General features: G+C 46.2%; 1 protein-coding gene across 10 annotated transcripts in view; it reads left to right on the top strand.

Annotated features, from left to right (window-relative positions):
* The window catches only part of DAG1 (dystroglycan 1), a 59,036-nt gene extending 33,030 nt beyond the window's left edge, over nucleotides 1-26,006 (top strand). For 8 of the 10 annotated variants that reach the window (XM_044754962.2, XM_014840427.3, XM_044754963.2 and 5 more), the window contains 2 exons: nucleotides 6,959-7,359; nucleotides 21,218-26,006. In XM_044754962.2, the coding sequence (XP_044610897.1) occupies nucleotides 7,075-7,359; nucleotides 21,218-23,617 (2,685 nt within the window). In that variant the 5' untranslated portion in view covers nucleotides 6,959-7,074 and the 3' untranslated portion in view covers nucleotides 23,618-26,006. Of the gene's footprint in view, nucleotides 1-38; nucleotides 152-6,958; nucleotides 7,360-21,217 lie in introns of all 10 variants that reach the window. The other 2 variants (XM_070492903.1, XM_070492901.1) reach the window with 1 other exon arrangement.
* The last annotated feature ends 929 nt before the right edge of the window (nucleotides 26,007-26,935 follow it).

Here is a 26,935-nt window from a genome sequence, read left to right as displayed (position 1 = left end):
AATTCCTCTTTATTGTTTTTTTCCAAAATTTGAAATAGGGGCCGGCCTGGTGGCGCAGCGATTAAGTGAGCACGTTCTGCTTCGGTGGCCCGGGGTTCGCAGGTTCAGATCCTGGGTGCAGACATGGCACCACTTGGCAAGTCATGCTGTGGTAGGCATCCCACATATAAAGTAGAGGAAGATGGGCATGGATGTTAGCTCAGGGCCAGTGTTCCCTAGCAAAAAGAGGAGGATTGGCAGCAGCTGTTAGCTCAGGGCTAATCTTCCTCAAAAAAAAAAAAAAAGAATTTTTAGCTATTCTAGTTCCTTTGCCTTTCCATATAAATTTTAGAATAATCTTGTCTATATCTATAAAAATTCTTGCTGAGATTTTGATAGGAATTGCCTTAAACCTTGAATTAGTTTCCTAGGGCTGCTGTAAGAAAAATTACCACAACCTTAGTGGTTTAGAATAGCACACACATTTATTTTCTGACAGTTCTGGAGACCAGAAGTCCAAAGTCAAGGTGCTGGCAAGGGCTATGCTCCCTCTGTGGGCTCTGAGGAAGAATCCATTCCTTGTCTTTTCTAGTTTCTGGTGGCTGCCAGTACCCTTGGTTTGTGGCCGCATCACTCCAATCTCTGCCTCAGCCTTCACATCCCCTTCTTCCTCTGTGTGTGTATGATCTTCCTCTGCCTTTCTCTTATAATGACAATTGTGATTGGATTTAAGACCCACCCAGATAATCTCCCCTTGTGAAGATTCTTAATTTAATCACATCTGCAAAGACTCTTTCCTTGTAGAGTAACATTTACAGATTTCAGAGATTAGGACCTGATATATTTGGGTAGCCATTATCTAGCCTATTACAAACCTGTGTTATCACTTTGGGAGAATTGACATCTCTGCTATGTTGAGCCTCCCAATCCATTAACAAAATGTATCTTTTTGTTTAGATCTTTGTTGATTTCTTTCACCAATGTTGTATAGTTTTCAGCAAACAAATCCTTTACATGTTTTGTTAGATTTACACCTAGGTATTTCATTTTTTGAGCAATTTAAATGGTATTATATTTTTAATTGGGTTTCCACATGTTCATTTCTAGCATATAGAAATACAGTTGATTTTTGTATATTGATTTTGTATTCTGTGACCTTGCTAAACTCACTTATTAGTTCTAGGAGTTTGTTTTGTAGATTTCTTGGGATTTTTCTACATAAGCAATTTTGTCATCTACAAATAGGGACAGTTTTATTTTTCCTTTCTGACCTATTTGCCTTTTTTTTTTAATTGGCACCTGAGCTAACATTTATTGCTGATCTTTTTTTTTCTTCTCCTCCTCAAAGCCCCCCCCAGTACATAGTTGTATATTCTAATTGTAGATCCCTTCTAGTTGTGCTGTGTGGCATGCCACCTCAGCATGGCTTGATGAGCGGTGCCCTGTCCGTGCCCAGAATTCGAACCAGTGAAACCCTGGACCACCAAAAGTGGAGTGTGCAAGCTCAACCATTCAGCCACGGTGCAGGCCCCCATCTATTTGCCTTTTGTTTCCTTTTCTTGCCTTAGTTACATTGGCTAGAACTTCTTGCATTCTGTTGAATAAACGTGGTGAGACCAGACATCCCTGCCTTGTTTCTGATCTTAAGGAGAAAGCATTCAATCTCTCACCATTATGGATGTCAGCTGTACGTTTTCTGTAGGTGCTCTTAAAAAGTTAAGAAAGTTCCCCTCTGTTCCTAACCTTTTCTGAGAGTGTTTATCATGAATGGGTGTTGAATTTTACTAGATACTTTTTTCTGCGTCAATTGATATGATCATGTGATTTTTGTTCTTTAGGTCTGTTAATATGGTGGGTTATGTTGATTGATTTTCAAATACTGTACTGGCCTTGCATCCCTTGAATAAATATCACTTGGTCATGGTGTACAATTCTTTTTATGTATTTCTAAATTTTATTTGATAATGTGATTTTTGTGTCTGTGTTCCTGAGAGATATTGGTCTGTATTTTCTTTTTTTTTTTGTACTGTCTTTCTCTGATTTTGCTATCAGGGTAATGCTAGCTTCATAAAATGAATAGGGAAGTGTTCTTTCCTACTTAAAAAGATTTTGGAGAATTGGTGTTAATTCTTTAAATGTTCAGTAGAATTTACTAGTGAAGCCATCTGGGCCTAGAGATTTCTTTTTGTGGGAGTTTTTAAATTACTAATTCAATTTCCTTATTAGAAATTATCTGTATTATATTGGGTGAATTGTGGTAGTTTGTGTTTTTCGAGGAATTGTCAAATTTATCTGTGTAGAGATGTTTGTAGTATTCCTTGTTATCCCTTTTGACGTCTGTAGGATCTGTAGTGATACCTTCTATTTCATTCCTGATAGTGGTAATTTGTGTCTTTTCTCTTTTTTCTTTGTCAGTCTTACTTGAGATTTGCTAATTTTATTAATCTTTTCAAAGAAACAGTTTTCTGTTTCACTGATTTTTCTCTGTTGTTTTGGTTTTCACTTTTATAGATTTCTGCTCTTTATTCCTTGTTTTTGCTTGCTTTTGGTTTATTTTGCTTTTTTTTGAGATTTTTTTAATTCACCATTTTATTTTTATTTTTGTTTGTTTATTTTTTATTTTTTTAAAGATTTTATTTTTTCCTTTTTCTCCCCAAAGCCCCTCCAGTACATAGTTGTATATTCTTTGTTGTGGGTCCTTCTAGTTGTGGTATGTGGGACGCTGCCTCAGTGTGGTTTGATGAGCAGTGCCATGTCTGCACCCAGGATTCGAACCAACGAAACACTGGGCCGCCTGCAGCAGAGCACATGAACTTAACGACTTGGCCACGGGGCCAGCCCCCAGAGTACACTATAATTGTTGATTAGGTTATGTTGACTGATGGTATTTTGAGTTCTTTGTATCCTTGCTGATTTTCTTTCTGGTTGTTCTAGCAATTGTTGAGAGTGGTGGTGAAGTTTCCAGCTTAAATTGTGGATTTGTTTATTTTTCCTTTCAATTCTATGAGTTTTTGCTTCACTTATTTTGCAGCTCTGTTGTTTGGTGCATATACATTTAGGATTGCTATTCTCCTTGGTAGAGTGACCTTTTTATTGTCATATCATATCCCTCTCTGTCTTTGATAATTTTATTTGCTCTGAAGTCTACTTTATCTGATATTAATATAGCCACTCTTGCTTTCCTTTAATTAATGTTTGCATGATATGTCTTTTTCCATCCTTTTACTTTCTGCCTATCTTTGTCATCTCTCTGTTGTCATCTGTAGATTGTCTTTTTTTCATTCAGTTTGAGATCTTCCTGGTTCTTGGTATGATGAGTGATTTTTGATTGAAACCTGGGTAATTTTGTATTTTGTTCTGAAACTCTGGATTATGTTTTAGCTAGCTTTTTCTGACATTCCTCTGACAGAGGAAGGGGAAGGGAGGTGCTCGCTGATTACTGGGAAGTGGAGGTAGAAGTCCAGGTTCTCCTCTCAGCCTTTGTTGATACCTGAAGGTGAGTGAAGTCCTTTTTACTGCCAGACAGGAGTGGGAGTTCTAGTTCCCTAGGCCTCATTACTACTGAGCATTGGTGAAACTTCTGACTTTCCACTAGTTCTCCTCTGACACCATCCCAACAGGGAGGGAGAGAACCTCTTTGTTACTGCTTGGGTGGGCATAGAAATTTAGGTTCACCCTGTGGTTTCCACCAACACCAAGGGGTGAGAGGAGGAGGTTAGAGGGATGGCACATAGTTACTGAGCAGTGGGGGTGAAAGTCACAGCTCTCTTGGCCTTCTCTGATGCTACCCCAGTGGGGATATTAGGGTGCCTTGTTACAGTCTCATGAGGGTGGAAGTCTAGGTTCCCATTTGGTTTTTGCTGTTGCGGGTGGGAGTAGGGGCACAGTGTTTTCTGTGGTGTTTGGTTGGAATAGAGCTGGTATTGTCTAAATGTTTTCTGTCTTGCTGTGCTACCCCCTTCCTGTTCCTTTGGCTAAAGAGAGCAGACTTTTGTTGGGACTTTTTTTTGTCTTATCTGTTGGCATTTCTGAGTTGCCAGCTTTTTCAGCTCCAATCTTGGGATATTTGAGGCCAAAAGAAAACCCAGGGAATTCACTACTGTGTCTTTCCTTGAGTCCTGGGGTCCCTAGCTGGTTTGCCTTCTTCTCTTGACTTTTTAGAACCTCATGTTTATTTTATATATAACATTTAGGATTTTTTGTTGTATTTAGTGGGAAACTAGGAAAAAAATACATCTTCTCCATCTTTGTGCAAGTAGAAGTTCATTTGTTTTTTTTCTTTTATGTGTAGTGTTTTTTGATGTCTTTTAAAATGAAATCCTGGGGCCGGCTTGGTGGTGCAGCGGTTAAGTGCGCATGCTCTGCTTCTCGGTGGCCCGGGGTTCACCGGTTTGGATCCTGGGTGCAGACATGGCACCACTTGGCAAGCCATGCTGTGGTGGGCGTCCTACATATAAAGTAGAGGAGGATGGGGGCCGGCCCAGTGGCGCAGCGGTTAAGTTCACACGTTCTGCTTCTCGGCGGCGCTGGGGTTTGCTGATTTGGATCCCAGGTGCAGACATGGCACTGCTTGGCAAGTGCCATGCTGTGGTAGGCGTCCAACGTATAAAGTAGAGGAAGATGGGCATGGATGTTAGCTCAGGGCCAGTCTTCCTCAGCAAAAAGAGGAGGATTGGCAGCAGTTAGCTCAGGGCTAATCTTCCTCAAAAAAAAAAAGTAAAGTAGAGGAGGATGGGCACTGATGTTAGCTCAGGGCCAGTCTTCCTCAGCAAAAAGAAGAGGATTGGCAGCAGTTAGCTCAGGGCTAATCTTCCTCAAAATACAGTAAAATAAAATAAATGAAATCCTTTCTTATGCTGACCTTCTACTATATTCTAAAAATTTTCAAGTTTTGCTTTTTTACATTTGTATATCCAATCCACCTGATCTTTATCTTGTTTGTCATGGAGAAGTGAGGGAGGAACCTAATTGTTTTTCTACATAGATGACCGCTTGTCCTGGTGCCTTTGAACGACTCCTTGGCAAGCTGGTTTTGGGCTCTAACTCTGATTCCGTAGTCCACTATCCACTCTGTCCCTTGTGACACTGCCTTACATACAATAGCTTTCTGATAAGTCTTTATTTGGTAGGATAGGACTCCCAACTTCAAATTTGTTTTACCTTCTTGAGTTTTGGCTTTGTCTCGGGAATTTAAATCCAAAAACAAAATAAGAACAGGAATGGCAAAATCAATAGTGAAAAAAACCCTGTTGGAACTGGCTTGGGTTTGCATTGACTTCAGAGTATACCACCTATTTCAGTGGCCTTGTTTTCTTTAGTGATTTTGGTTTTATTTACTTTGAATTACCCAGGTCAAAAAATACCACGGGGCCCCTCCACAGCTTGGCTCAGGGCAGGGTTTAATTCTTTAGAGTGGGAAATTGCTCATGATGACCGTGGTCACCTGTGGACACCTAGCAAGTCCCCCAATGTGTCCGTGAGGCTGCTAGCCTTAGAGCTGGTGTTCTGAGCTGCCTGAAGCTGGTGTGGGGGAGAGGGAACAATGTGCAGGGTTCTAGGCACTCTGTTGGGTGTAGGGGACTAGAGAGGCCAAATAAGTTTTGTTCACTGGCAGTGAGTTTGTAAATATGTGTTTAAGAAACGAGTCCTGTGATTAGTGCTTGATGTGTGAGGAGTGGTCAGTTGCTATACTTCTCTGTGCAAATGGTTTTTCAGTCTTTTCAAAAGTATTTTTTTTAAGGCTTAATAATTGTTACGTTTCCCACATTGCTTTATCTCTTTTTATACAGGCACACATTTTTCCCCCTAAACCATTTCAAAGTGAGTTGCAGAGATTTTTGGTACTTCATCCCTAAATACTTCAAAATTGAGGACAATCGTTTTCAGAGCCACACCACCATCATCTCACCTAAGAAAATTAACAATAAATCTAATCTCTGCCCACATGCAAAATTCCCCAATTACCCGTTTGGGAGCTGGGCTTGTGTGTTTTTTGTTTTCTTCTAAAGTAAATTAAGGATCCAGTTAAGATGTGCACACTGGGGCCGGCCCTGTGGCCGAGTGGTTAATGTTCCATGTGGCCCACTTGGGCAGCCCAGGTTCATGGGTTCATATCTGGGTGTCGACCTACTCCTTTCATCAGCCGTGCTGTGGAGGCATCCCACATATAAAATAGAGGAAGATTGGCATGGATTCTAGCTCAGGGCTAATCTTCCTCTAGTGAAAAAGGAGGCAGATTGGCCATAGATGTTAGCTCAGGGTAAATCTTCCTCACCAAAAAAAAAAGGTGCACACACTGCATCTGGTTGCTGTCTCTAGGTCTAGAACAGTCCCCTTGTGTTTAGGAGTGTCAGCATTTGGACAGAGCAGGCCAGTTATCTTATAGAAGTTCCCCTATTCTAGATTTGTCTGATTGTGTCTTCATGGTCCTTGTATTTCCTGTAAACTGAAAGTTGGATCTGCCCGACAAATATAATGTGAGCCATATATGTCATTTAATATTTTCTGGTAGCCATGTGAAAAATAAATTAAAATAAATAGGTTGAATTAATTTCAATGTATTTTCTTTATTTATTAGTCATAATTTAATATTTATTTACTTAATATATTTAATATATTTATTCATAATTTATTAATATTTACTTAATATATTTTGTTTAATAATATATTTTATATCCAAAATATTATCATTTTAATATGTAATCAATATTTAAAAAGTATTAATGAGATAGTTTACATTCTTTTTTATGCTAAGTTTTGAAAATCCAGTGTGTATTTTACTTAATGGACCAGCCACATTTCCAATGCTCAGTAGCCACATGTAGCTTGGTGGCTCTGCACTGGATAGTGCAGGATGAGAGTTGTTGCAACTCAGGGAAGATGTTTTTGACAGGAACACTTAAGGAGTAGTAATTGCCTGTGCATGACTTTGAAACCATGGAGACTGCTGAAGTCTAAGTCTACTCTTTTTCTTTTTCAGGCTCTGGGTGCTCTGGGATGGAGCAGGTGTGCAGAGGGTGAGGACCCAGCTCTGGGACCACATCGCTTGCTTCTTTTCTTAGTGAGACTATCGGCTTGAGCAGACTTGGGCCCAGGATGAGGATGTCTGTGAGCCTCTCACTGCTGCTCCCTCTCTGGGGGAGGACCTTTCTCCTTCTGCTCTGCGTGGCCGTGACTCAGTCCCGCTGGCCCAGTGAACCTTCGGAGGCCGTCAGGGACTGGGAGAACCAGCTCGAGGCATCCATGCACTCTGTGCTTTCAGACCTCCATGAGGCTGTACCTACTGTGGTTGGCATTCCTGATGGCACGGCTGTCGTTGGGCGCTCATTTCGAGTGACCATTCCAACAGATTTAATTGCCTCCAATGGAGAAGTCATCAAGGTGAGACCAAATATAAAGCATCAATGAGGAAGAATTCTTGTCTTCCATTTTGGTTTTTAGTTTTAGTTTTTCAATTCTACTCTCCAGCAATTCTGAGCTCATTTCTTTCAGGATCTGCTAAAAGAAAGGGACAGCCACTAATGTTCACAAGAGGGTCCCCATACATCTCAGAATAGCATCTTAAACCTTTATTCTTGTGCCCATTTTGAGGGTGTCACCATTAAAAAGCCTTTACATCTGTACTCTGGAAGGTCTTTTGGTCATTGAGTTAGGGATTTGATGGAAGGGCCTGTGTATAAAGGAAAAGGTCTCCTTGCATTAACCATTGGATTAAACCCAAGAAATACAGAACTTTTAAATACTTCAAACCTGTTTTTTTAAAATAAGGTATAAATAAATATAGGAGTTTAGCTCTATTTGTTGTTCTGTGTTTACTAATGTATTTGTTCACTTAAGAACCAAAATTAGTACCCAAACTTCAGCCATGCCCCATTTCCTTTTGGGGAAATAATCCAGAGAACAAGAGGATCTGACACCCATGTAACAGCAGAGTGTCTTGGCAGGCCCAGGATGGAAATCAGGTGAAACAGGAAGCTTTTGTGTGAAGAAGCACCATATCTTTGTCTGGGGTTGTGGGACCTTGGAATTTCCCCTATATCCTGAGTGAGTTTGCATGGTGTCCATGTGGGTGGGTAGGGTGTACCTTTCAAACTATGAACATCTCTCCTAGAGCAGAGGGCAGCATGCTTTTTCTTAAGTGCCAGGTAGTAAATATTTCAGGTTTTGCAAGCCATACGGTTTCTGTTGCCACTCCTCATCTCTGCCAGTATAGTGTTAAAGTAGCCATAGATAATATATAAATGAAAGGCATGGCTGTGTTCCAGTAAAACTTTACTTATGAACACTGAAACTAGAATTTGAATTTCCTATAATTTTCACATGTCAAAAAATCTTCTTTTCATTTTTTTTCTCAATCATTTGAAAAATGCAAAAACTATTTTTAGCTCATGGACTGTAAAACAAGTGGCAGGCCAGATTTGGCTCACGGCCATAGTTTGCTGACCCCTGCCCTACAGCATTCTTTCCTTAGAGGTGTGACTTGAAAATGGCTTAAAAACATGTCAAGCTCTGTACTTTGTTATGGTAGTTTTATATCTGTTTGCATGTACACTTCTACATATACATAGTGTTGTGGCTATCCATTGCTGTGTTTAAACCATCAAACTTAGTGGTTTGAAACAACCAATTTGTTTTGCTCACAGTTTTGTGGCCAAGAATTCAGGGATTCAGAGTTCATCTCTCTGAGGGAACCTCATCTCTGCTTAACATGGTACTGACTAGAGTGGCTCATCTGGGGCTAAAGGATCCACTCCCAAGATGGCTCATTCCTGGCTGGCAAGTTGGTGCTGTGTGTTGACAGGGAGCTTAGCTGGGGCTGCTGGTCAGGGTCTTTGGTTCCTCTCTATGTAGACCTTTCCACAGGCTGCTTGGATTTCCTCACAGCGTGAAAGCTAGGTTCCAAGATTGAGTTTTCCAAGAAACAGGAAATGGAAGCTGCCAATCTCTTAAGGCCTGGACTTGGAAACTTGTACAGCGACACTTCCGTTGTACTCCAGTGGTCAAAGTACATACAGGCTCTGGTGAGTCCTTGCCGCCTTGCCTCTCTCTGACCATCAAGACCCAGGCATCTGGGGGCCGGCCTGGTGGCGCAGTGGTTAAGTTCACATGTTCCTCTTCTCGGCGGCCCGGGGTTGGCCGGTTCGGATCCCGGGTGTGGACATGGTACCGCTTGGCACGCCATGCTGTAGTAGGCGTCCCACATATAAAGTAGAGGAAGATGGGTACGATGTTAGCTCAGGGCCAGGCTTCCTCAGCAAAAAGAGGAAGACTGGCAACACTTAGCTCAGGGCTAATCTTCCTCAAAAAAAAAAAAGACACAGGCATCTGGATTAGAAATGGTCACAAATTCTATACCGCTTTTCCCACTGAGAGGTGGGTCTTTGCCCCTTTCCTTTAAATCTGGGCAGACCCACTCCCTACCTGCACCCTTCTTGTACTCTCTTCCTTTTCTCTCTTGCTCCCCTTATCTTCAGGTTATGGCTTATTTGCAGGGTGACCTTATGTTCTCAGAGGTGGTCATACTTCTGAAGATCCTGGCTTACTTCCATGGAGCTCTGTCTACTTCATAGAGGGTTTGCAAAAGATTTCCATGCAATCTTCATAATACCCCAGCTAGCCAGATGCTAGTCTGACCAATAGATGAAGAATGGCAATTTTGGAGGTACCTTTCTTGCCCAGCATCAAATTTGATCTTCTGAATATCCAAACTCTGCGGTGATTGCCTTTGTTCCACTGGCCATTGGGATGTTTTACATGGATTAGTCTTGACCAGAGGTGCCTTGCATCTATACAGTGAGCTGGATAATTGCTGTATCTGGCAGAGAGACATTTAACAGGCTTATTCACCAGAGGAGTAAAGAGATTTTACTGGGAAAACAGGATTTTTATCTGAGCATATTTATCAGTATAAAGCAGACCATTTAGTAGCTGATCAGCCTGTAGAAAAGCAGATAAAGGTGTGTGACTTTTCATCCCCCGCAGTCTTACCATCAGGGTTCTGTGGAGTGGGAAATCAGATCAGAAAGCCTGACTTCATTCCTGGAACTTTGATCTCCCTATGTGTAAAACGGGATTGGGAAGTCTTTATATTAAAGGAGTTAGTTTTTTCTCCTTATTATAATAATGATGTATAAATGTACATTGTAGAAAAGGGAGAAAGAAAATCTCTTGTGGGCCAGCCCTGGTGGCCTAATGGTTAAGGTCAGCACATTCTGCTTGGCAGCCCCGGGTTTGGATCCCAGGGACAGACCTACACCGCTCTGTTAGTGCCATGCTGTGCTGGTGGCCCATGTACTAAAAAATATAGGAAGATTGGTATGGATGTTAGTTCAAGGTGAGTTTTCCTCAGCCAAAAAAAAAAAAAAAGGCCAGCCCCATGGCCAAGCAGTTAAGTTTGCACACTCCGCTTCAGTGGCCCAGGCTTTTGCTAGTTCAGATCCTGGGCGCCGACCTAGCACCACTCATCAAGTCGCGCTGAGGCATTGTCCCACATAGCTGAACTAGAAGGACCTACAACTAGAATATACAACGGTGTACTTTGGGGGGGGCTTTGGGGGAAAGAAGAAGAAAAAAAAACATTGGCAACGGATGTTAGCTCAGGTGCCAATCTTTTAAAAAAAAAAAAAAAGAGACAGTCTCTTGTGATTCCTACCAGTCAGCAAACTCCTCCATTATTTTCTATGTTCATCAAGAGCTGTCCATGTCACATACATACAAAGACATCTTGGACAGACCTGAGATCACACTGGACATATTTTTTTTTATTATTATTATTGAGTTCATAATAGTTTACAGCATTGTAAAATTTCAGTTGTACATTATTATTTGTCACCATATGAGTGCTCCCCTTCACCCTTTGTGCCCACCTCCCAGCACCCTTTCCCTGGTAACACCTGAACTGTTTTCTTTGTCCAAGTGTTTATCTTCCACATATGAGTGAAACCATATGGTGTTTGTCTTTCTCTGTCTTGCTTATTTCACTTAACATAATACCCTCCAGGTCCATCCATGTTGTTGCGAATGGGACGATTTTGTCTTTTTTTTTATGGCTGAGTGGTATTCCATTGTATATATATACACCACATCTTCTTTATCCAATCATCGGTCGGTGGGTACTTGGGTTACTTCCCTGTCTTGGCTACTGTGAATAATGCTGCAGTGAACATAGGGGTGCATAAGTCACTTTGAGTTATTGATTTAAAGTTCTTTGGATAGATACCCAGTAGTGGGATAGCTGAGTCATATGGTATTTCTATAAGTTTTTTGAGAAATCTCCATACTGTTTTCCATAGTGGCTGCACCAGTTTGCATTCCCACCAGCAGTGTATGATGGTTCCCTTTTCTCCACACCCTCTCCACCATTTGTTACTTTTTGTCTTAGTGATTATAGCCATTTTAATGGGTGTAAGGCAATATCTTAGTGTAGTTTTGATTTGCATTTCCCTGATGATTAGTGATGTTGAACATCTTTTCATGTGCCTATTGGCCATCTGTATATCTTCTTTGGAGAAATGTCTGTTCATATCCTCTGCCCATTTTTTGATCAGGTTGTTTGGTTGTGTTCAGTTGTGTGAGTTCTTTATATATTATGGAGATTAAACCCTTGTCAGATATATGATTTGCAAATATTTTCTCCCACTTGGTGGGTTGTCTTTTTGTTTGATTCCTGGCTTCCTTCGCCTTGCAGAAGCTCTTTAGTCTGATGAAGTCCCACTTGTTTATTTTTTCTTTTGTTTCCCTAGTCTGAGAAGACATGGTATTCGAAAAGATCTTTTTAAGATCTATGTCAAAGAGTGTACTACCTGTATTTTCTTCCAGGACTTTTATGGTTTCAGGCCTTACCTTCAAGTCTTTGATCCATTTTGAGTTTATTTCTGTGTATGGCGTAAGATAATGGTCTACTTTCATTCTTTTGCATGTGGCTGTCCACACTGGATGTATTTTTTTTAACCATTTTTCATTCAGTGTAGCTTGAGTTTTTTTCCCCTGGTTATTAAGTATTCTTTGGGAATGTAACTTTGAATGGCTGCCCGATATTCTTGTGTATGTGAGGAACATTTCAGATCTTGGTCCCCAGGAGGCTTGTTGGGGTAACCTCCAAATCATATCCATCACTATTACTGTCATCTAAGCTACCATTTGCTCACCCCTTCCCAGGCTCCCCACCTCTGTTCTTGACCCGTCACTCTCTTTTCCATGCTAAGGCAAGAGACATCTTTATCTTTGTAACGCCCCCCCCCCCCCCGCCATTACTGAGCTGCACTTAGAATCAAGCCCCATGTGATCTGGCCTCTGGCCTCCTCTCTCTTGCCTTTCCCTTTGCATACTGTGTCCCAGCTACACCAGCTTCTTTCTGTTCCACAAACATGCCAAGCTCATGGCCCACCCCAGGCCTCTGGTTGGTTCTTTCTTCTGTTGACATGGGTACAGCCACCTCTTCAGGCTTAGCTTGAACATTGTCTGGGGCATTGGAGCCCTTTTTCTCCACCTGGATGAAAGTAGCTTTGCCACAAAACCCTGTGTTATCTTCTTCTTAGCAAATTTTTGTACTTGAAATTCTTATCTTTTGTTATTCTGCATGTTTGACTCCCATCATATAGGCCCTCAAATGTTTATAGGCTGGCAGAGGGAATGAGGACCCTTTCAGTGCCTACAAACCTGCTTTGGATTGTCAAAGTCTCCCTGGCTGTGTGCAGGGAGAAATGCCAGCCCATGTCAAGGGCAGCAAGAGACTAACTTTGCCCGAGCTTCATGTGGGGTTCCCAGTGAGGGTTGGTCTTCCTGCCAATTTGGACATGGCCAAGTTGCCTAATCAGGACTCAGGTAGAGCATGGTCTCTCCTGAGATCTGATGAGATTAGATGATGTGGTTGTCATACTTGCTGACTGGTCAGGTGATGTACATAGGGGTTGGTGATGGAATAAGTTAGTGTTTGTAGCAGACTGAGTAAAAATCTGTTGAAGTGGTAGAAGGTTAAGCCTCATGCTATGTGAGTTGCACTAGCCACTTTCCAAGCCTTCTTTGACCTGTATGGTTGTGGCAACTCTGTTGTGGAATCACAGTGGCAGGGGGTGTGCTGCTTGATGTTAGTCAGGTGTACCCATCAGGTAACATCAGTTCCTAAAACAAGGGCTTCCCTGTACTTTATATACCACACAGCAAGGAAGCAGGTCAGGAGAAAGAAGAGGGGACTTGCTTGCCTGGAGGATGTAGTCCTGTAGTGCTGTGTCCCATGCTTGATACCCTTTCATATCCAGACAGCTCTCGTCCAGTCTCAGCCTGGCTGGCACCTATTACTTCCCCTGCTGTTCTCTAGCTCTGCCTTAGGAATTGATTTCATGTTATCCACCCCAGCTTAACTCCCAGGTGGATTCCATTGACCTGATGATGCAAGAATGGACTGCGGGCTGTCTCCAGGCCCTTCTGGCCAGCATGACCTTCCTGAGAGACTTGTCCCGGGGACTCTCTCCTTTCCTGTGGCCTCAGGATACCCCAAAGCAGATGGTCCTGTCTTCTGCCCCCTTGAATGAGACTGGATGCCTGTATGAAAAGCTCATCCAAGATCTTGTCTTTTCTTTGCTCTCACAGTTGCCTTTGGATCCTGGAGCATTGTCCCTCCTCATCAGGGTTTGTGGGGTTGGGTCACACAGAAGCCAGCTTGACCTTTGCTGGGTGGATCATAGGCTGTCCTGAGTTAGCTATAGTATACGTTACCCATCCTGACTCTTGTCTCCTTTGAGATTGGTGTTGGTTTCCTGCAGGTACTTCTCCTCTGACTTGAGTGAGTGTGGGGCTGTGTGACGAAGATGATTATATGCCTAGAGACGTTCTAACCCCTCCTCTCTAGCGTGGTCAGGAGAGACATCTTTGCATCTCATGAAATGACTAGGCTGCCCCTCTAGAGCCCCCTCAAATACCTCATTTTGGTAGAGCCTGCAATGATGGCTTTTCATCCCTACTTCCTCTTAGCCTCCTTGCCTGGAGACAATGTGGACTTTCTCTCAGCCCAAGATGTCGGCAGACTGGGAGCAGCCCTTCCTGGGACTGTGCTCTTAGCTGCTGGTGTGGGCACTCAATTGTTCCCCTGAGAACAATGGACACTCTTTTTAGCCAGGAAGGGGAGCTCATGAAAGGAGCATTTCTTTGGATGCTTGAGAGCTTTGTGGCAGCCCCGCCTGCGTGAGATGAACTGCAGTTTCTTTCTGCCTTGAGTGGGTGTTTCCTGGCTCTGAATGGACCCCTTGTGAACACAGCACACCGGGGAAATGCGGGTTGGCGAAGGAAGGCATCCTTGGGGGTGGGTTGTCAGAATGGCATTTGTCCAGACACATCAACTCAAATACTTACTGAAAATACAGGCCTCTATGTTTAAAAAAAAAAAATTACAAGGACTGCAAGAATATGACAAAGTAAAAATAGATGATGTCAGGGTTTGGGATTGAGGATCCTAAGAATTTTATTAATGGCTGTAACTATGCGAAGTTGTCCCTTACTTTTGGGGGAAAAATACTAATTTTTGTTTTTAGTTAAGAACAGTTAATGTCAGGTAAAATACTTCATAACTCAGACCAGAAGGGTACTGATTGGGCTGTGCGATTGTGTTCAGAATGTGATCCTGTGGCCTTGGCCTTTGTGGCGTAAGCTGTGTGCTGGTTTGAGGTTTGCATATCTAGCAGCAGGACCAGTGATTATCTCTCTTGGCTCTGCTTTACTCAGCAAAGCAAAGGCCCCTCATACCCAGTTTCACCATGGTTCCTCACCTCGTGGGGACAAAGTCTTGGCCCTTTTTTTTTTTTTTTTTGATTTTGTTTTTCCTTTTTCTCCCAAAAGCCCCCCCGGGTACATAGTTGCAGATTTTTACTTGTGGGTCCTTCTAGTTGTGGCATGTAGAATGCTGTCACAGCGTGGCTTGATGAGTGGTGCCACGTCCACGCCCAGGATCCGAACTGCCGAAACCCTGGCTCACTGAAGCGGAGCATGCAAACTTAACCACTCGGCCACAGGACCGGCCCCAGTCTTGGCCCTTTGACCTCAATCCAGAGGCTCTTCCTGTGGACCTGTGCCATCTCCCTGCAGCCCAGCCATGTGACTATGCATGTGCATCATTTGCAGAAGCTGAGTTTGGCCACAGAGCAGATTTGTCTCATTGTCATAGTCCGTGGCACAGACACAGGCTCACCTTGAATGTGAGTCAACACGATGGGGGCTTCTGAAACTTGATTGGAGGTTCAGACTTCCTCAAAACGACCATTTCCTACCTCCCTGAGCAGAGGAGCGCTCCTGGTCAGCCTGCCCCAAGGAGGCCTTGACCACCTCACGTGTGAGTGCCTCCAGGGTATTCCCTATGGTATTCCCAGCCATAGATGGCTGCAGGTTGGCCCAGCTCTACAGTTTGACTGAGGGGTGAGAGGGCTGAAGGGTCAGGAGCCGGTGACCAGGTCTGAGGGAGGTGGACACTTTGCCAGGGCAGGCTGCTAGAGGTCCAAGCAGTGGGGTGTCACAAGGCAGCAGTTCATGCCACTTTGAAATGGATCACTGAGAAGAACCTCTTGCACATCTGTGGGGAATTCAGAGGTGTTGGTTGGAAGGTGCTACCACTGAGGCCCAAAGAACCCTCCAAAAGGTTTATAATGTGAGGGAATTCTCACCAAATGCAGTTTCTTGTTTATATTTTTATTCTAAAGATCCTTCTTTACTGGCCATCATTAGCTCACGCAAGTGACATGGGTGTGAAAGTGCTTACCCATCTTTCTAGAGTGTTTGCTTGCCGTTTCTAAGTCCCACAACTCCTGTATAGGTGATATCTTACCCGTAAAGCTTAGGTTTTCTTGGTTTCTGAAGCCAACAGTCATATAATTAATTAGGCCCTGATGAGAGTCTAATTCTTCAGTTTTGTCTTTCAGCTATGCCTAGCTGGCTGGCTCATCCTGGGTAGAAACCTGCCTTTTGATGAGGGACTGAGTAATGGAGCTCCTCTGCCCCTTTGCTGTTTCTCCAAGTGTGGAAGGATACTAGTTTGGGGTGAGAGACTTTGCTTGTGTTGCATGGTGTTTTAACACAGGTGCTGTATCTTTATCAGACTGGGTGTTTGACAGTCTATTGTGTGAGAGAGGGCATCAGCAAAGCAGTTGGAGAGAATGCCTCAGAACTGAACAGGGAGTCATTTACTAGTCATCTGCTGGTATAGATTGATGAGTGACCAAAGCCTTCACATTTGGCAGTTCCCTAGTCATTGGTCATGGTGATTCATTGTGGGCATCACTGGGTGGGTAGTCTTTAACTCTTTATGGGTCTGCCCAGGTTTTTGTGGTTTTGATTCTTAATATTTGGGGATGTACTTTTTGTTGTTAGTGCCATTGAGTGGATTCCAACTCCTTGCAACCCTGTGTACGGCAGAGCTGAACCCTGCTTGGTCTTTTTGCACCATCATCTCACCTTCCAGTGCTGTATCAGATAATTGTGCTATTTGTAGGGTTTTCTTGGCCAATTTTTTGGGAGGTACATGTCCAGGTCCTTCTTCCTAGTCTTTGTTAGTCTGAAACCTGTCCACCATGGGTGACCCTACAGGTATTTGCATGGCTTTCAGCATCACAGCCACATGCAGCCACCACAGTATGATAACCAACAGATGGGTGGTGTGGTTCCCTGACTGGGAAATGAACCTGGGCCACCGTGGTGAGAGCACCAGATCTTAACCACTAGACCACCAGGGCTGGCAAAATGTACTTTATGGATCAGAATTTCTAAAACTGGGTGTGTGGCTGTTTGAAGTCTTGTTTTCCCCAGTGCTGGGCTTGCTTTCCATCTTGCAAGCATGTCCTCTCTGATGGTGGCTGAAACTGGAAAGATTTCTGGCTCCTTCTGCGTGGCCTCTGAGCTACAGCCTATGATCTTCTCAAATCAGGCTTACTCCTGCAGTTTCTGCCTCTTGTAGCTGTTCTTACTGCCTGAAGGCTTCTTTCCAAGATGACTGCTTTATAAGGTTAGCATGCCTTGTCTCCCACAACTCCAAGGTATTGTTGGTGTTTGGTGATAGAGGGCTGAGTGAGCTGAAACCCTGGGGGAGTTCCATGGCGAGGACCAGCCTGTCACCCCAAACACATGTCCTGGTGCTGATGAGCACTTCACACAGATCTCTGGTTCCTGCCCCTTGCCTGTCATTCCTAGCCTGCAGCCCTTAGGGGGTTAATTGTGGGTAGTTACAGTACAGCTGGGGCAGAAATTTTTATATGCATAAACCAGGGACTCCATGGATAGTCAAAATCTCATGCTCAAATATGCCAGGATTTAGCACACCTGTTTTAGACTGAAGAGGAGGTGAATACTGGTCTTTGGGCTATCACTTGCAGCAGCAGGTCCATCCCCCTCCCGACTCCCCCTACCCGCTTCCCCCCCCCCCCCCGCCCCAGGGTTTTCATTCACTCCTGGCAGACAGGTCTTAACAGGCAAGCAGGTCTCTGAAGGTCCCCAGCCTCGGCCTTATTCCTCTGTAGGAGCCTGGCTTCTACTTGCCTGCAGCCTCCCCACTTCCCTTTGATGCTTTGGGATATGAACTGGGAAACAAGGCCTCAGTGTGGGCTGGGTCCAAGGCCAGCCGCAGAGTGCCCTCGACCTGTTCTTGCAGCAGCCTTACAATGTGTACTGGGTCCTCTCTCAGCCGACAGGAGTGAGTGGGGAACCAGCATTGATAAAGAGTCCAGCATGTGCCTGGCCTTGTGATCATCCAAGGATGGCGTTGTTTCCCCTTTTCACAGGTGAGAAAATGGGCTGCGGTGGGTCAAGCCTCAGCCTGCCTGGAGCTGGGATTCAGCCAAAGGCTCCTAGAGATGGGGCTTCCCTTCGGGTAGGCTGTTATTAATAGGGATGAGTCCTGGCTTGTCATAGGGGCTGCATCTCTCAGAAGGAGCTTTCATATCCCACTTCACCCTTAGGCCCTGAGAGGAAAAGAAGACCAGAGCCTGGAAGTGTTGAAGGCTGAGGAGGATGTTTAAAGTTTCCTTGGGCTGAGGGACTCCTGCTTTGTTAGGGTAGAGCAGGAGTTGCATCTTAGAACATTCCCTCAATTGAGTGCCCTTGGGAGGGAGGGGCCACAAGTGGAATCCTTCAGGCATTGTGGATGCTGCCAGCCCTTCAGGCATGTTAAGGGGCTTTCTTCCAATGGCCTTGAAAATGCAGAGATGTCAGCATGTCTGTGGCTTGGCTAGATTCCTTATGGAACTCACATTTGTTTTGCTTCCTATGGCCCTTCTATTAAAATGAATCATTGCCATTCAAAGTGCTGCCTGGGCCTAACGTTCCCAGTACCAAGATGCTCAGAGATGCATGGGTTTTAGAACAGTCAGGTTAGTACCTTTCCTTCCTGTCTGAAAAGTACCCAAGATCCTGGCGACTGTCTGCTTCAGGGCTGTAGATCCAAGTTGGACACTTGTCCTGTGGCCAGGGCATGGCTGGGACTCCAGGACTCTGAGGAGCTGGAATATGTAGAGGGAAAGGCAGGTGAGCAGGTTGGAGAGGCTTAGCTCTGTTTTTCTGACGTGGCTTTTCCCAAGTATCTATAAAGCTGTGGGTAGATGATAGTGAAAGAATTTGTTTCAATAATCAAAATAAAGCTAGCTACCACTTCTGCTCTTCCGTCTCCCAGTTTGCAATTGAGCGTTATAATTTGCTTAGTGAAACTTGGAGTTTTCTTTAATGTTTGTTATGTTACATGTTATTAACATGTTATAATGTTATTTGGCATAGTTTAAATAAGTGTATGTCTTCCAAGACTGGCTGTGCGTGAGAGCCATGGACCAAGAGTAGCTGGGGTTTATTCCTTAGGAAATATCTGACAACAGAACGGTGGCTGTTGGGATCAGCAAAAAAGAAAGTGAGCCAGGCTGGGAAGCTTGAGGAGGCGGGGCCCTTCTCTGTTCCGTGTTGTAAAGTGCCCTTGTTGGGGGCCAGCCCGGTGGCGTAGTGGTTAAGTTCACGTGCTCCACTTTGGCTGCCTGGGGTTCAGCGGTTGGGATCCTGGGCGTGGACCTATATACTGCTCCTCAAGCCATGCAGAGGTGGTGTCCCACATAGAAGAACTAGAAGAACCTACAACTAGGATGTATAACTATGTACTGGGGCTTTGAGGAGGGAAAAAACAAACAGGAAGATTGGCAACAGATGTTAGCTCAGGGCCAATCTTCCTCACCAATAAAGAAAGAAAGAAAGAAAGAGAGAAAGAGACCTTGAGTAGCCAGAGACAGACTTGGAAAAGCACTGGGGCTGCTTACTCATCTGTGCTGATGGAACACACAGGGCTGGGCACAGGCCTAGCTGCCTGGCCACTCAGGAATGTCCCTTGAACTTGGCCAGCCAATTGGCACCCACCTCTGGAGCCTCTTCTGGTCTCTCCTGGCCCTGTTCAGTCTCCTCTACAGTTGGCTTCTCCTTGGTTGACTTTACCCAGAACTCCAGTATAGGTCCTCCCTTTGTCCTCTGTCTGCCCCCCCGCCCCGCCAGATGTGCTCTCATCCCGGTGGTGGCCATTGAGATGGAGTGGGATTAGGAAACATCCTTGGGTGTCCAGAGACCTGGGTCCACACCTTCGCTCACCTACTCTCCACCTTTCAGGACCCCAATTCCTATCCCACCCGTGTAAAACATCTCATGCTTCCCTGACTACTCCATTTGGGCCTTAAATCTTCATGTTTTTTTTAAAACAAGAGCATTCAGCCTTTGCTTTATATGTTTGTATGTGAATGTTTCAGTTTTCATATTTAACATAATTGAACTGGAAAAATTTAAAGCATAGGTTTTTCAGCCAAAATATTTGAAATAAGTATTCTTTTTGTAGCTAAAAAGATTTGAAAGGAAAAATATATTTAATGTTTTTCATGGATTTGAAGACACCCATATTTATAGATATTTTACCATTTCTGATGTTGGCTGTGTTTGCAGTAGGTGGTGAATGGCGGGATGGAGGATTCTTACTGGTGCATTAATTAGATGATTGTGCACCTTAGAGTTGATGGAATGGGGTATCGCAAAAGCAGCACTGTTCACAGACCCTCAGTGAACTCAGTGATATATAGGGCATCAGTAAAGGACAACCCCAATAATAATAACTCCTAATACTGTCAGATGTCTTCTCATGGGTTTTTACTGGAGGTAGGAAGCCTGTTTATAGGAGGGTAAGTGTCTGGTCTCTGATAAGGTTGATGGAATGGCATATTGCTCGGATACTTGCGTCCTGGCTAGGAAGATCAGGTACAAGCTTAGGGTCTCCTCCCCAGCACTCAGAAGCCCAAGGCACAAGAGCCACTGGGGAGCCCAACAGGCATGGCTCTGGCCTTCCTGCTACAGGGAGGGAAGCATTTTAGTGTCCCTCTGCTGACGAGCAATGGCCATTAAGGGCAATTCCTGGACTGAGGCTGGCAGTAAGAAATGCCGTCTATTGGCCAGTGTGTCTCTGGATTTGATGGGACAGGACAGTGGAACTGAGAGTGCCTTCAGGCAGACTAGAGAATGGGTGCCACCTTCCTTGCACTGAGGGGAGGAGTCAAGGAGTTTCCCCAAGGTGAGAAGAGTCCTAGATGGGGCCTGGGTAAAAGGGAAATCTTGTTTCCCTCTTGTCAGCTGATGGTGGAAGTCTTTATGGTAGCATTCCTTTGGATGCTTTGAGTATTACCAGTTATGTCCCTTTGGAAAAGGACTTCCACCTTGAAATAAGTCTGGGAGGTGCTGTTGGGTGGAATAAGGGGATGAGTTCCTTAGGCCTGCTTCTGTACCTGGGCTCTCCAAGGCCAGAGGTGGGCTCTGTACATTTCCCAAACAGAACTCTCTTTTTGAGAGACCAGAGCTCCTTGGAATGCCTTTGATAAACTCTCTTCTAGAATAGTTGTTTCTAGTCTCCCATCCTGGTTATTGTCATTTTTGTTGAGGTTTGAAAAGCAGGGTTAATTAAGGCATTAGATACAATTAACTGTGTTTGCTACCCAGATGTGCCCCACTATCCTTGAATGTAATGTGGTGGTTATAAAGTGAGTCGTTTGGGGACCTTGAGTTGTACCTTGCACCTAGACCTGTGTGCATTTCCGCTCTGAGCAGGAAAGTCACTCTACACCAGGCATATTGCTTGAGCAAAATTCTGAATTATAGCTCAAGCCTATCACACAGTTCAGGCTAGGCCAGTGGTTAACTGTTGTGATCATTTTCAGGTTACGCAGTGACAGTAGCACTGAATTCATACTGGTGTCTCTTCTAGGTATCAGCGGCAGGGAAGGAGGCCTTGCCGTCCTGGCTGCACTGGGACTCGGAGAGCCACACCCTGGAAGGCCTCCCCCTTGACACCGATAAGGGTGTGCATTACATTTCCGTGAGCGCTGCACGGCTGGGGGCCAATGGGAGCCACATCCCCCAGACCTCCAGCGTGTTTTCTATTGAGGTCTACCCTGAAGACCACAGTGAGCCACAGTCCTTGCGGGCAGCATCACCAGACCCTGGTGATGTGGTGTCATCTGCCTGTGCTGCCGATGAGCCTGTGACTGTCCTGACGGTAATTCTGGATGCTGACCTTACCAAGATGACCCCAAAGCAAAGGATTGACCTCCTCCACAGGATGCGGAGCTTCTCAGAAGTGGAACTTCACAACATGAAGCTGGTGCCAGTGGTGAATAACAGACTGTTTGACATGTCAGCCTTCATGGCTGGGCCAGGAAATGCAAAAAAAGTGGTAGAGAATGGGGCCCTGCTTTCCTGGAAGCTGGGCTGCTCCCTGAACCAGAACAGTGTGCCTGACATTCGTGGTGTGGAGGCCCCTGCCAGGGAGGGTGCTATGTCTGCCCAGCTTGGTTACCCCGTGGTGGGTTGGCATATCGCCAACAAGAAGCCCCCTCTCCCCAAACGCATCCGGAGGCAGATCCATGCCACACCCACACCTGTCACTGCCATTGGGCCCCCAACCACAGCTATCCAGGAGCCACCATCCAGGATTGTGCCCACGCCTACATCTCCAGCCATTGCTCCCCCAACAGAGACCATGGCTCCTCCGGTCAGGGATCCTGTTCCTGGGAAGCCCACGGTCACCATTCGGACTCGAGGTGCCATTATTCAGACCCCAACTCTAGGCCTCATCCAGCCCACTCGGGTGTCAGAGGCTGGCACCACAGTTTCGGGCCAGATCCGCCCAACAATGACCATTCCTGGCTATGTGGAGCCCACAGCAGTTGTTACCCCTCCCACAACTACCACAAAGAAGCCAAGAGTATCCACGCCAAAATCAGCCACGCCTTCTACTGACTCCTCAACCACCACAACTCGAAGGCCAACTAAGAAGCCACGGACACCCCGACCAGTGCCCCGGGTCACCACCAAAGCTCCCATCACCAGATTGGAAACTGCCTCCCCACCTACTCGCATCCGCACCACCACCAGTGGGGTGCCCCGTGGAGAACCCAACCAGCGACCAGAGCTCAAGAACCATATTGACAGGGTGGATGCCTGGGTTGGCACCTATTTTGAGGTGAAGATCCCATCAGACACCTTCTATGACAACGAGGACACCACGACTGATAAGCTGAAGCTGACTCTGAAGCTTCGGGAGCAGCAGCTTGTAGGTGAAAAGTCTTGGGTACAGTTCAACAGCAACAGCCAGCTCATGTATGGCCTGCCTGACAGCAGCCACGTGGGCAAGCATGAGTATTTCATGCATGCCACAGACAAGGGGGGCTTATCAGCTGTGGATGCCTTTGAGATCCATGTTCACAGGCGCCCTCAAGGAGACAAGGCTCCTGCACGGTTCAAGGCCAAATTTGTGGGTGACCCAGCACCAGTGTTGAATGACATCCATAAGAAGATTGCCCTGGTGAAGAAGCTGGCCTTCGCCTTTGGGGACCGCAACTGTAGTACCATCACTCTGCAGAATATCACACGGGGCTCCATTGTGGTGGAATGGACCAACAACACACTGCCTCTGGAGCCCTGTCCCAAGGAGCAGATCATGGGGCTTAGCCGGAGGATCGCTGAGGATGATGGGAAACCTCGGGCTGCCTTCTTGAACGCCTTGGAGCCTGACTTCAAAGCCATGAGCATTGCTGTCACGGGCTCTGGCAGCTGCCGGCATCTACAGTTTATCCCTGTGGCACCACCCAAGAAGGTGCCCTCAGAGGCACCACCTACGGAGGTGCCAGCTAGGGACCCTGAGAAGAGCAGCGAGGATGACGTCTACCTGCACACGGTCATTCCAGCTGTGGTGGTTGCAGCCATTCTGCTCATCGCTGGCATCATTGCCATGATCTGCTATCGCAAGAAGCGGAAGGGCAAGCTCACCCTTGAGGACCAGGCCACCTTCATCAAGAAGGGGGTGCCTATCATCTTTGCGGATGAGCTGGACGACTCCAAGCCCCCACCCTCCTCCAGCATGCCACTCATCCTGCAGGAGGAAAAAGCCCCCCTACCCCCTCCCGAGTACCCCAACCAGAGCGTGCCCGAGACCACTCCTCTGAACCAGGACACCGTGGGAGAGTACACACCCCTGCGGGATGAGGATCCCAATGCACCTCCCTACCAGCCTCCACCGCCCTTCACAGCCCCCATGGAGGGCAAGGGCTCCCGTCCCAAGAACATGACCCCATACCGGTCGCCCCCTCCCTACGTACCCCCTTAATCCACAAGCGCCTGGGTGGAGGCAGGGGTCGGGCAGGGCCCTGGAGACAACATGGTATTGTCTGTGGAGATCCGTGGCCTGCAGACCATCGCCCACTGGGAGCTGACACCTGACCTAGCACACACTGACACACACGGGGCCTGGACAAGCCTGCCCTCTCTGGTCCTCCTAAACCCCAAAGCAGCTGGAGAGACTTTGGGGACATTTTTACTTTTATTTTTTGCCTAACAGCTTTTTGTTTGTTCATAGAAAATTCTTCGCTGCGTTTTTGATGGCTGGCTCTGAAAGCACCGTTTGGAGTAGAGGTAGATGGAGGGAGCGAGGAACCGTGAATGAACTCGCAGGCAGTGCTGGGCAGCCTCCCGGCCTTCTGCGTTTTGCCTTTAACACTAACTGTACTGTTTTTTCTATTCACGTGTGTCTAGCTGCAGGATGTAACATGGAAAACAGTAGCTAAAGATTAAATTCAAAGGACTTTCAGAAGTTAAGGTTAAGTTTTTACATTTAATCTGCTGTTTACCTAAACTTGTATGTATAATTTTGGGGTGGGTATGGGAAATTGCTTTGCTAAAAATAAGCTCCCAGGGTGTTTCAAACTTAGAGAAGACCAAGGGACAGTATTTTTTATCAAAGGAATCCTATTTTTTCACACTACGTAAACTTGGTTGCTCTGATACCCCATAGACTGACTGGGGGCCTTCCGGCCCTGGCTCAAGGGCCAGGGCCCTGGTGCTGGGCTTGCTCTCCCGCTGTTGCCAGGGGCTGGAAGCTGGAGGGGCCTCTTGGGCCATGAACATCCATACCCTGACCCCATGCATGCTAGCGGCCCACCACCAAGGGGTCTTTATTTCCATGGAAAGGGGACTCCAAGAGGCAGTGGTGGCCGTGGCCCCCAACCTAGGTGCTCCAGGGTGGGCCAGCTGCTTATGGGGGTGCCTGGGGAGGTCGAGGGACTCGACCACATCAACCTGTTTTCTTTTACCCTTCTTCTGTCTGTTATTCCTCCCTCAAAAAGGAATATCATGGTTTTTGAAACACTCAGTGGGGGACATTTTGGTGAAGATGCAATATTTTTATGTCATGTGATACTCTTTCCTCACTTGACCTTGGCCGCTTTGTCCCAACCAGTCCACAGCCCCACCCTGACCCACCCCACCCCTCTTCTCTGGCGCTCCAGTCCCAGGCCTTGGGCCTGAATGACTGGGAAGGGTCTTCTGGCTAGGGAGGAGTGCCAGCAATAGTTCATAGTAAAAATCTGTGGGTTCTCAAAGCTAATTTTTTACTAAAGTTTTTATACAGCCTCAAATTGTTTTATTAAAAAAAAAAGATTAAAAATGGTGATGCTTACAGCAGTTTGTACAACCTCTTAGTGTTGATTCCATGGAACTGACGGCTTTGCTCATTTTGATTTTTTCTCCCCTCCTTTTCCTAACAGTTTAAATTCTAGAATTACACTGGGGCTTCTTTTGCCTTTTTTAGCAGAATGTCCATCCATCCATCTGGATCTCTGTCCCATGTCTCAGGGGTACCCACTCTGCTTTGATTCTCCTCCTTTGGAAGAAACCATTTTGAACATGACTATTCCTGATGTCTGGGAGTTATTTGGGGTACCTTTTAGGAATGCCTTTTGCAATAATGTATCCCTTCAGTGATTGAGGGCAGGTGGGTGGACCCAGGCTCCCTTTGCACACCGAGCAGCCACTTCTAAGCCATATCGACCGTTTTTGCAGAGGATTCTTGTGTGCTGCCTCAGGAGGGGAGGGCAGGTAGGAGGGTACGGGGAGCTTCCCATTGCACCTTCTCCCACAAGGCTCAGTCCCTCTGCTCTCCCCAGCCCCCAGTGGATTACTTGAGTGAGCAGTGCCCCTTTTGTGGGAGTCTGTGGATGAGCGCTCAGCAGACCTCTGTGACTGGGCCTAGTGCTTCCAAGCCAGAGTTTCCGCAGTGCCCCAGAGTCACGAGCACAAGTAGGGTCTGACCTGGTGAGATTATTTTTGATGACCTCATCAAAAAATAAACAATCCCCAATGTTCCAGGTAAGGGCTTTGAAAGGCCTTCCAAACAGCTCTGTTGCCCCTGGCAACACCATTGGGCACTGCCACTCAGAGACATGGCTGGCCCAGAATGGCCTGTTGCCATAGCAAATGGAGGCGATGGGGCAGTGAACAGAATAACAACAGCAACAATGCCTTTGTAGGCAGCCTCCTCCCCTGAGCACCAGTCAGGCGATGGCCGGTGGACTTTGTGAGACAGAGAGCCAATTTCACATTCAAGTGTTCACCAACCACTGATGTATTTTTATTTCCTTCTATATGATTTTAAGATGTGTTTTCTTCATTCTGTATAGAAACATATCAAACTAAATAAAAGCAGCGTCTTTATTACAATGCCATTGCCTCCAAGCATCTGTTTCCCTGGCTCCTACACATTCTAGGACATAAGTGGTGGGGAGCTGGAGTCCATGTGATAGAAGAGGGGACCCAGCCAGGCTCACTCAGAGGTGGCCTTTGAGCAGCTGACTCGATAGCCTCCACAACCTTACTATTTCTGTGTCCACTGGGAGGGGTGAGTGTATGCTCCAGAAGCTCTGCTGATGTGTGAGCCCTCTTTAAGCAACTCTTCCACCTGAGTCAGCTGAGACAAGTCTCCTTGAGCCTCAATTTCCTCATCTGTAGAGTGGGGTGCAAGGGCAGAAAACCCAGTGAGACTGGGTGGGGTGGGAGGGTGGTGGGAAAGGTCCTGCCATATGCCATCTGTCCCAGAGTGGGTCAGCCCCTGCAGCTCCTGGGCAGGGTTCCCTGAGTCTGGACCCTTGCAAAAATGGGGACTAAGGGATTCCTCTGGCTCCAGCTCCTGTGCCCACTGCCTTGTGGGCTGTGGGTTTGCCGGTCTCCCAGGTAATCTCAAGGAAGGCTTGGCCTTGGAGTGGGGAAAAGGGGAAAATTGTTTCTGGCCAGGCTCTTTTGGTCTGGTTGGGCCTATAGATTCTGAGAGCCTGCCTCTATGTGCCCTGCCTGGGATGGACAGGCCAGCTGTGTAGGCTTATCATGACTTAGTGCCAGGAAGTGGCTGGGTTGTCCCGGGAACTGCCCAGGGTGTGGGAAGCAGGGGGATGCAGTAGCTGTGTCTTTGGAGGCATGATCAGGGGCCACTGGTCACAGAACAACTGGTGCCTCTTCTGGGCTCACCCCCATCGCCACAGGGTCCTCACCATTTCCACCTACAGCCCCCAGGCTGCTGCTCTGCTCACAACCTTCAGGACCCAGAGTGGAGAATGGTGCCATATTGCAAATAGAGCTGAGTCCCAGAATGGGGAGT

Source organism: Equus asinus, chromosome 21, assembly GCF_041296235.1.
Source record: "Equus asinus isolate D_3611 breed Donkey chromosome 21, EquAss-T2T_v2, whole genome shotgun sequence".
Lineage (NCBI taxonomy): Eukaryota > Metazoa > Chordata > Mammalia > Perissodactyla > Equidae > Equus > Equus asinus.
This window is presented reverse-complemented; position numbering and strand designations above follow the sequence as displayed.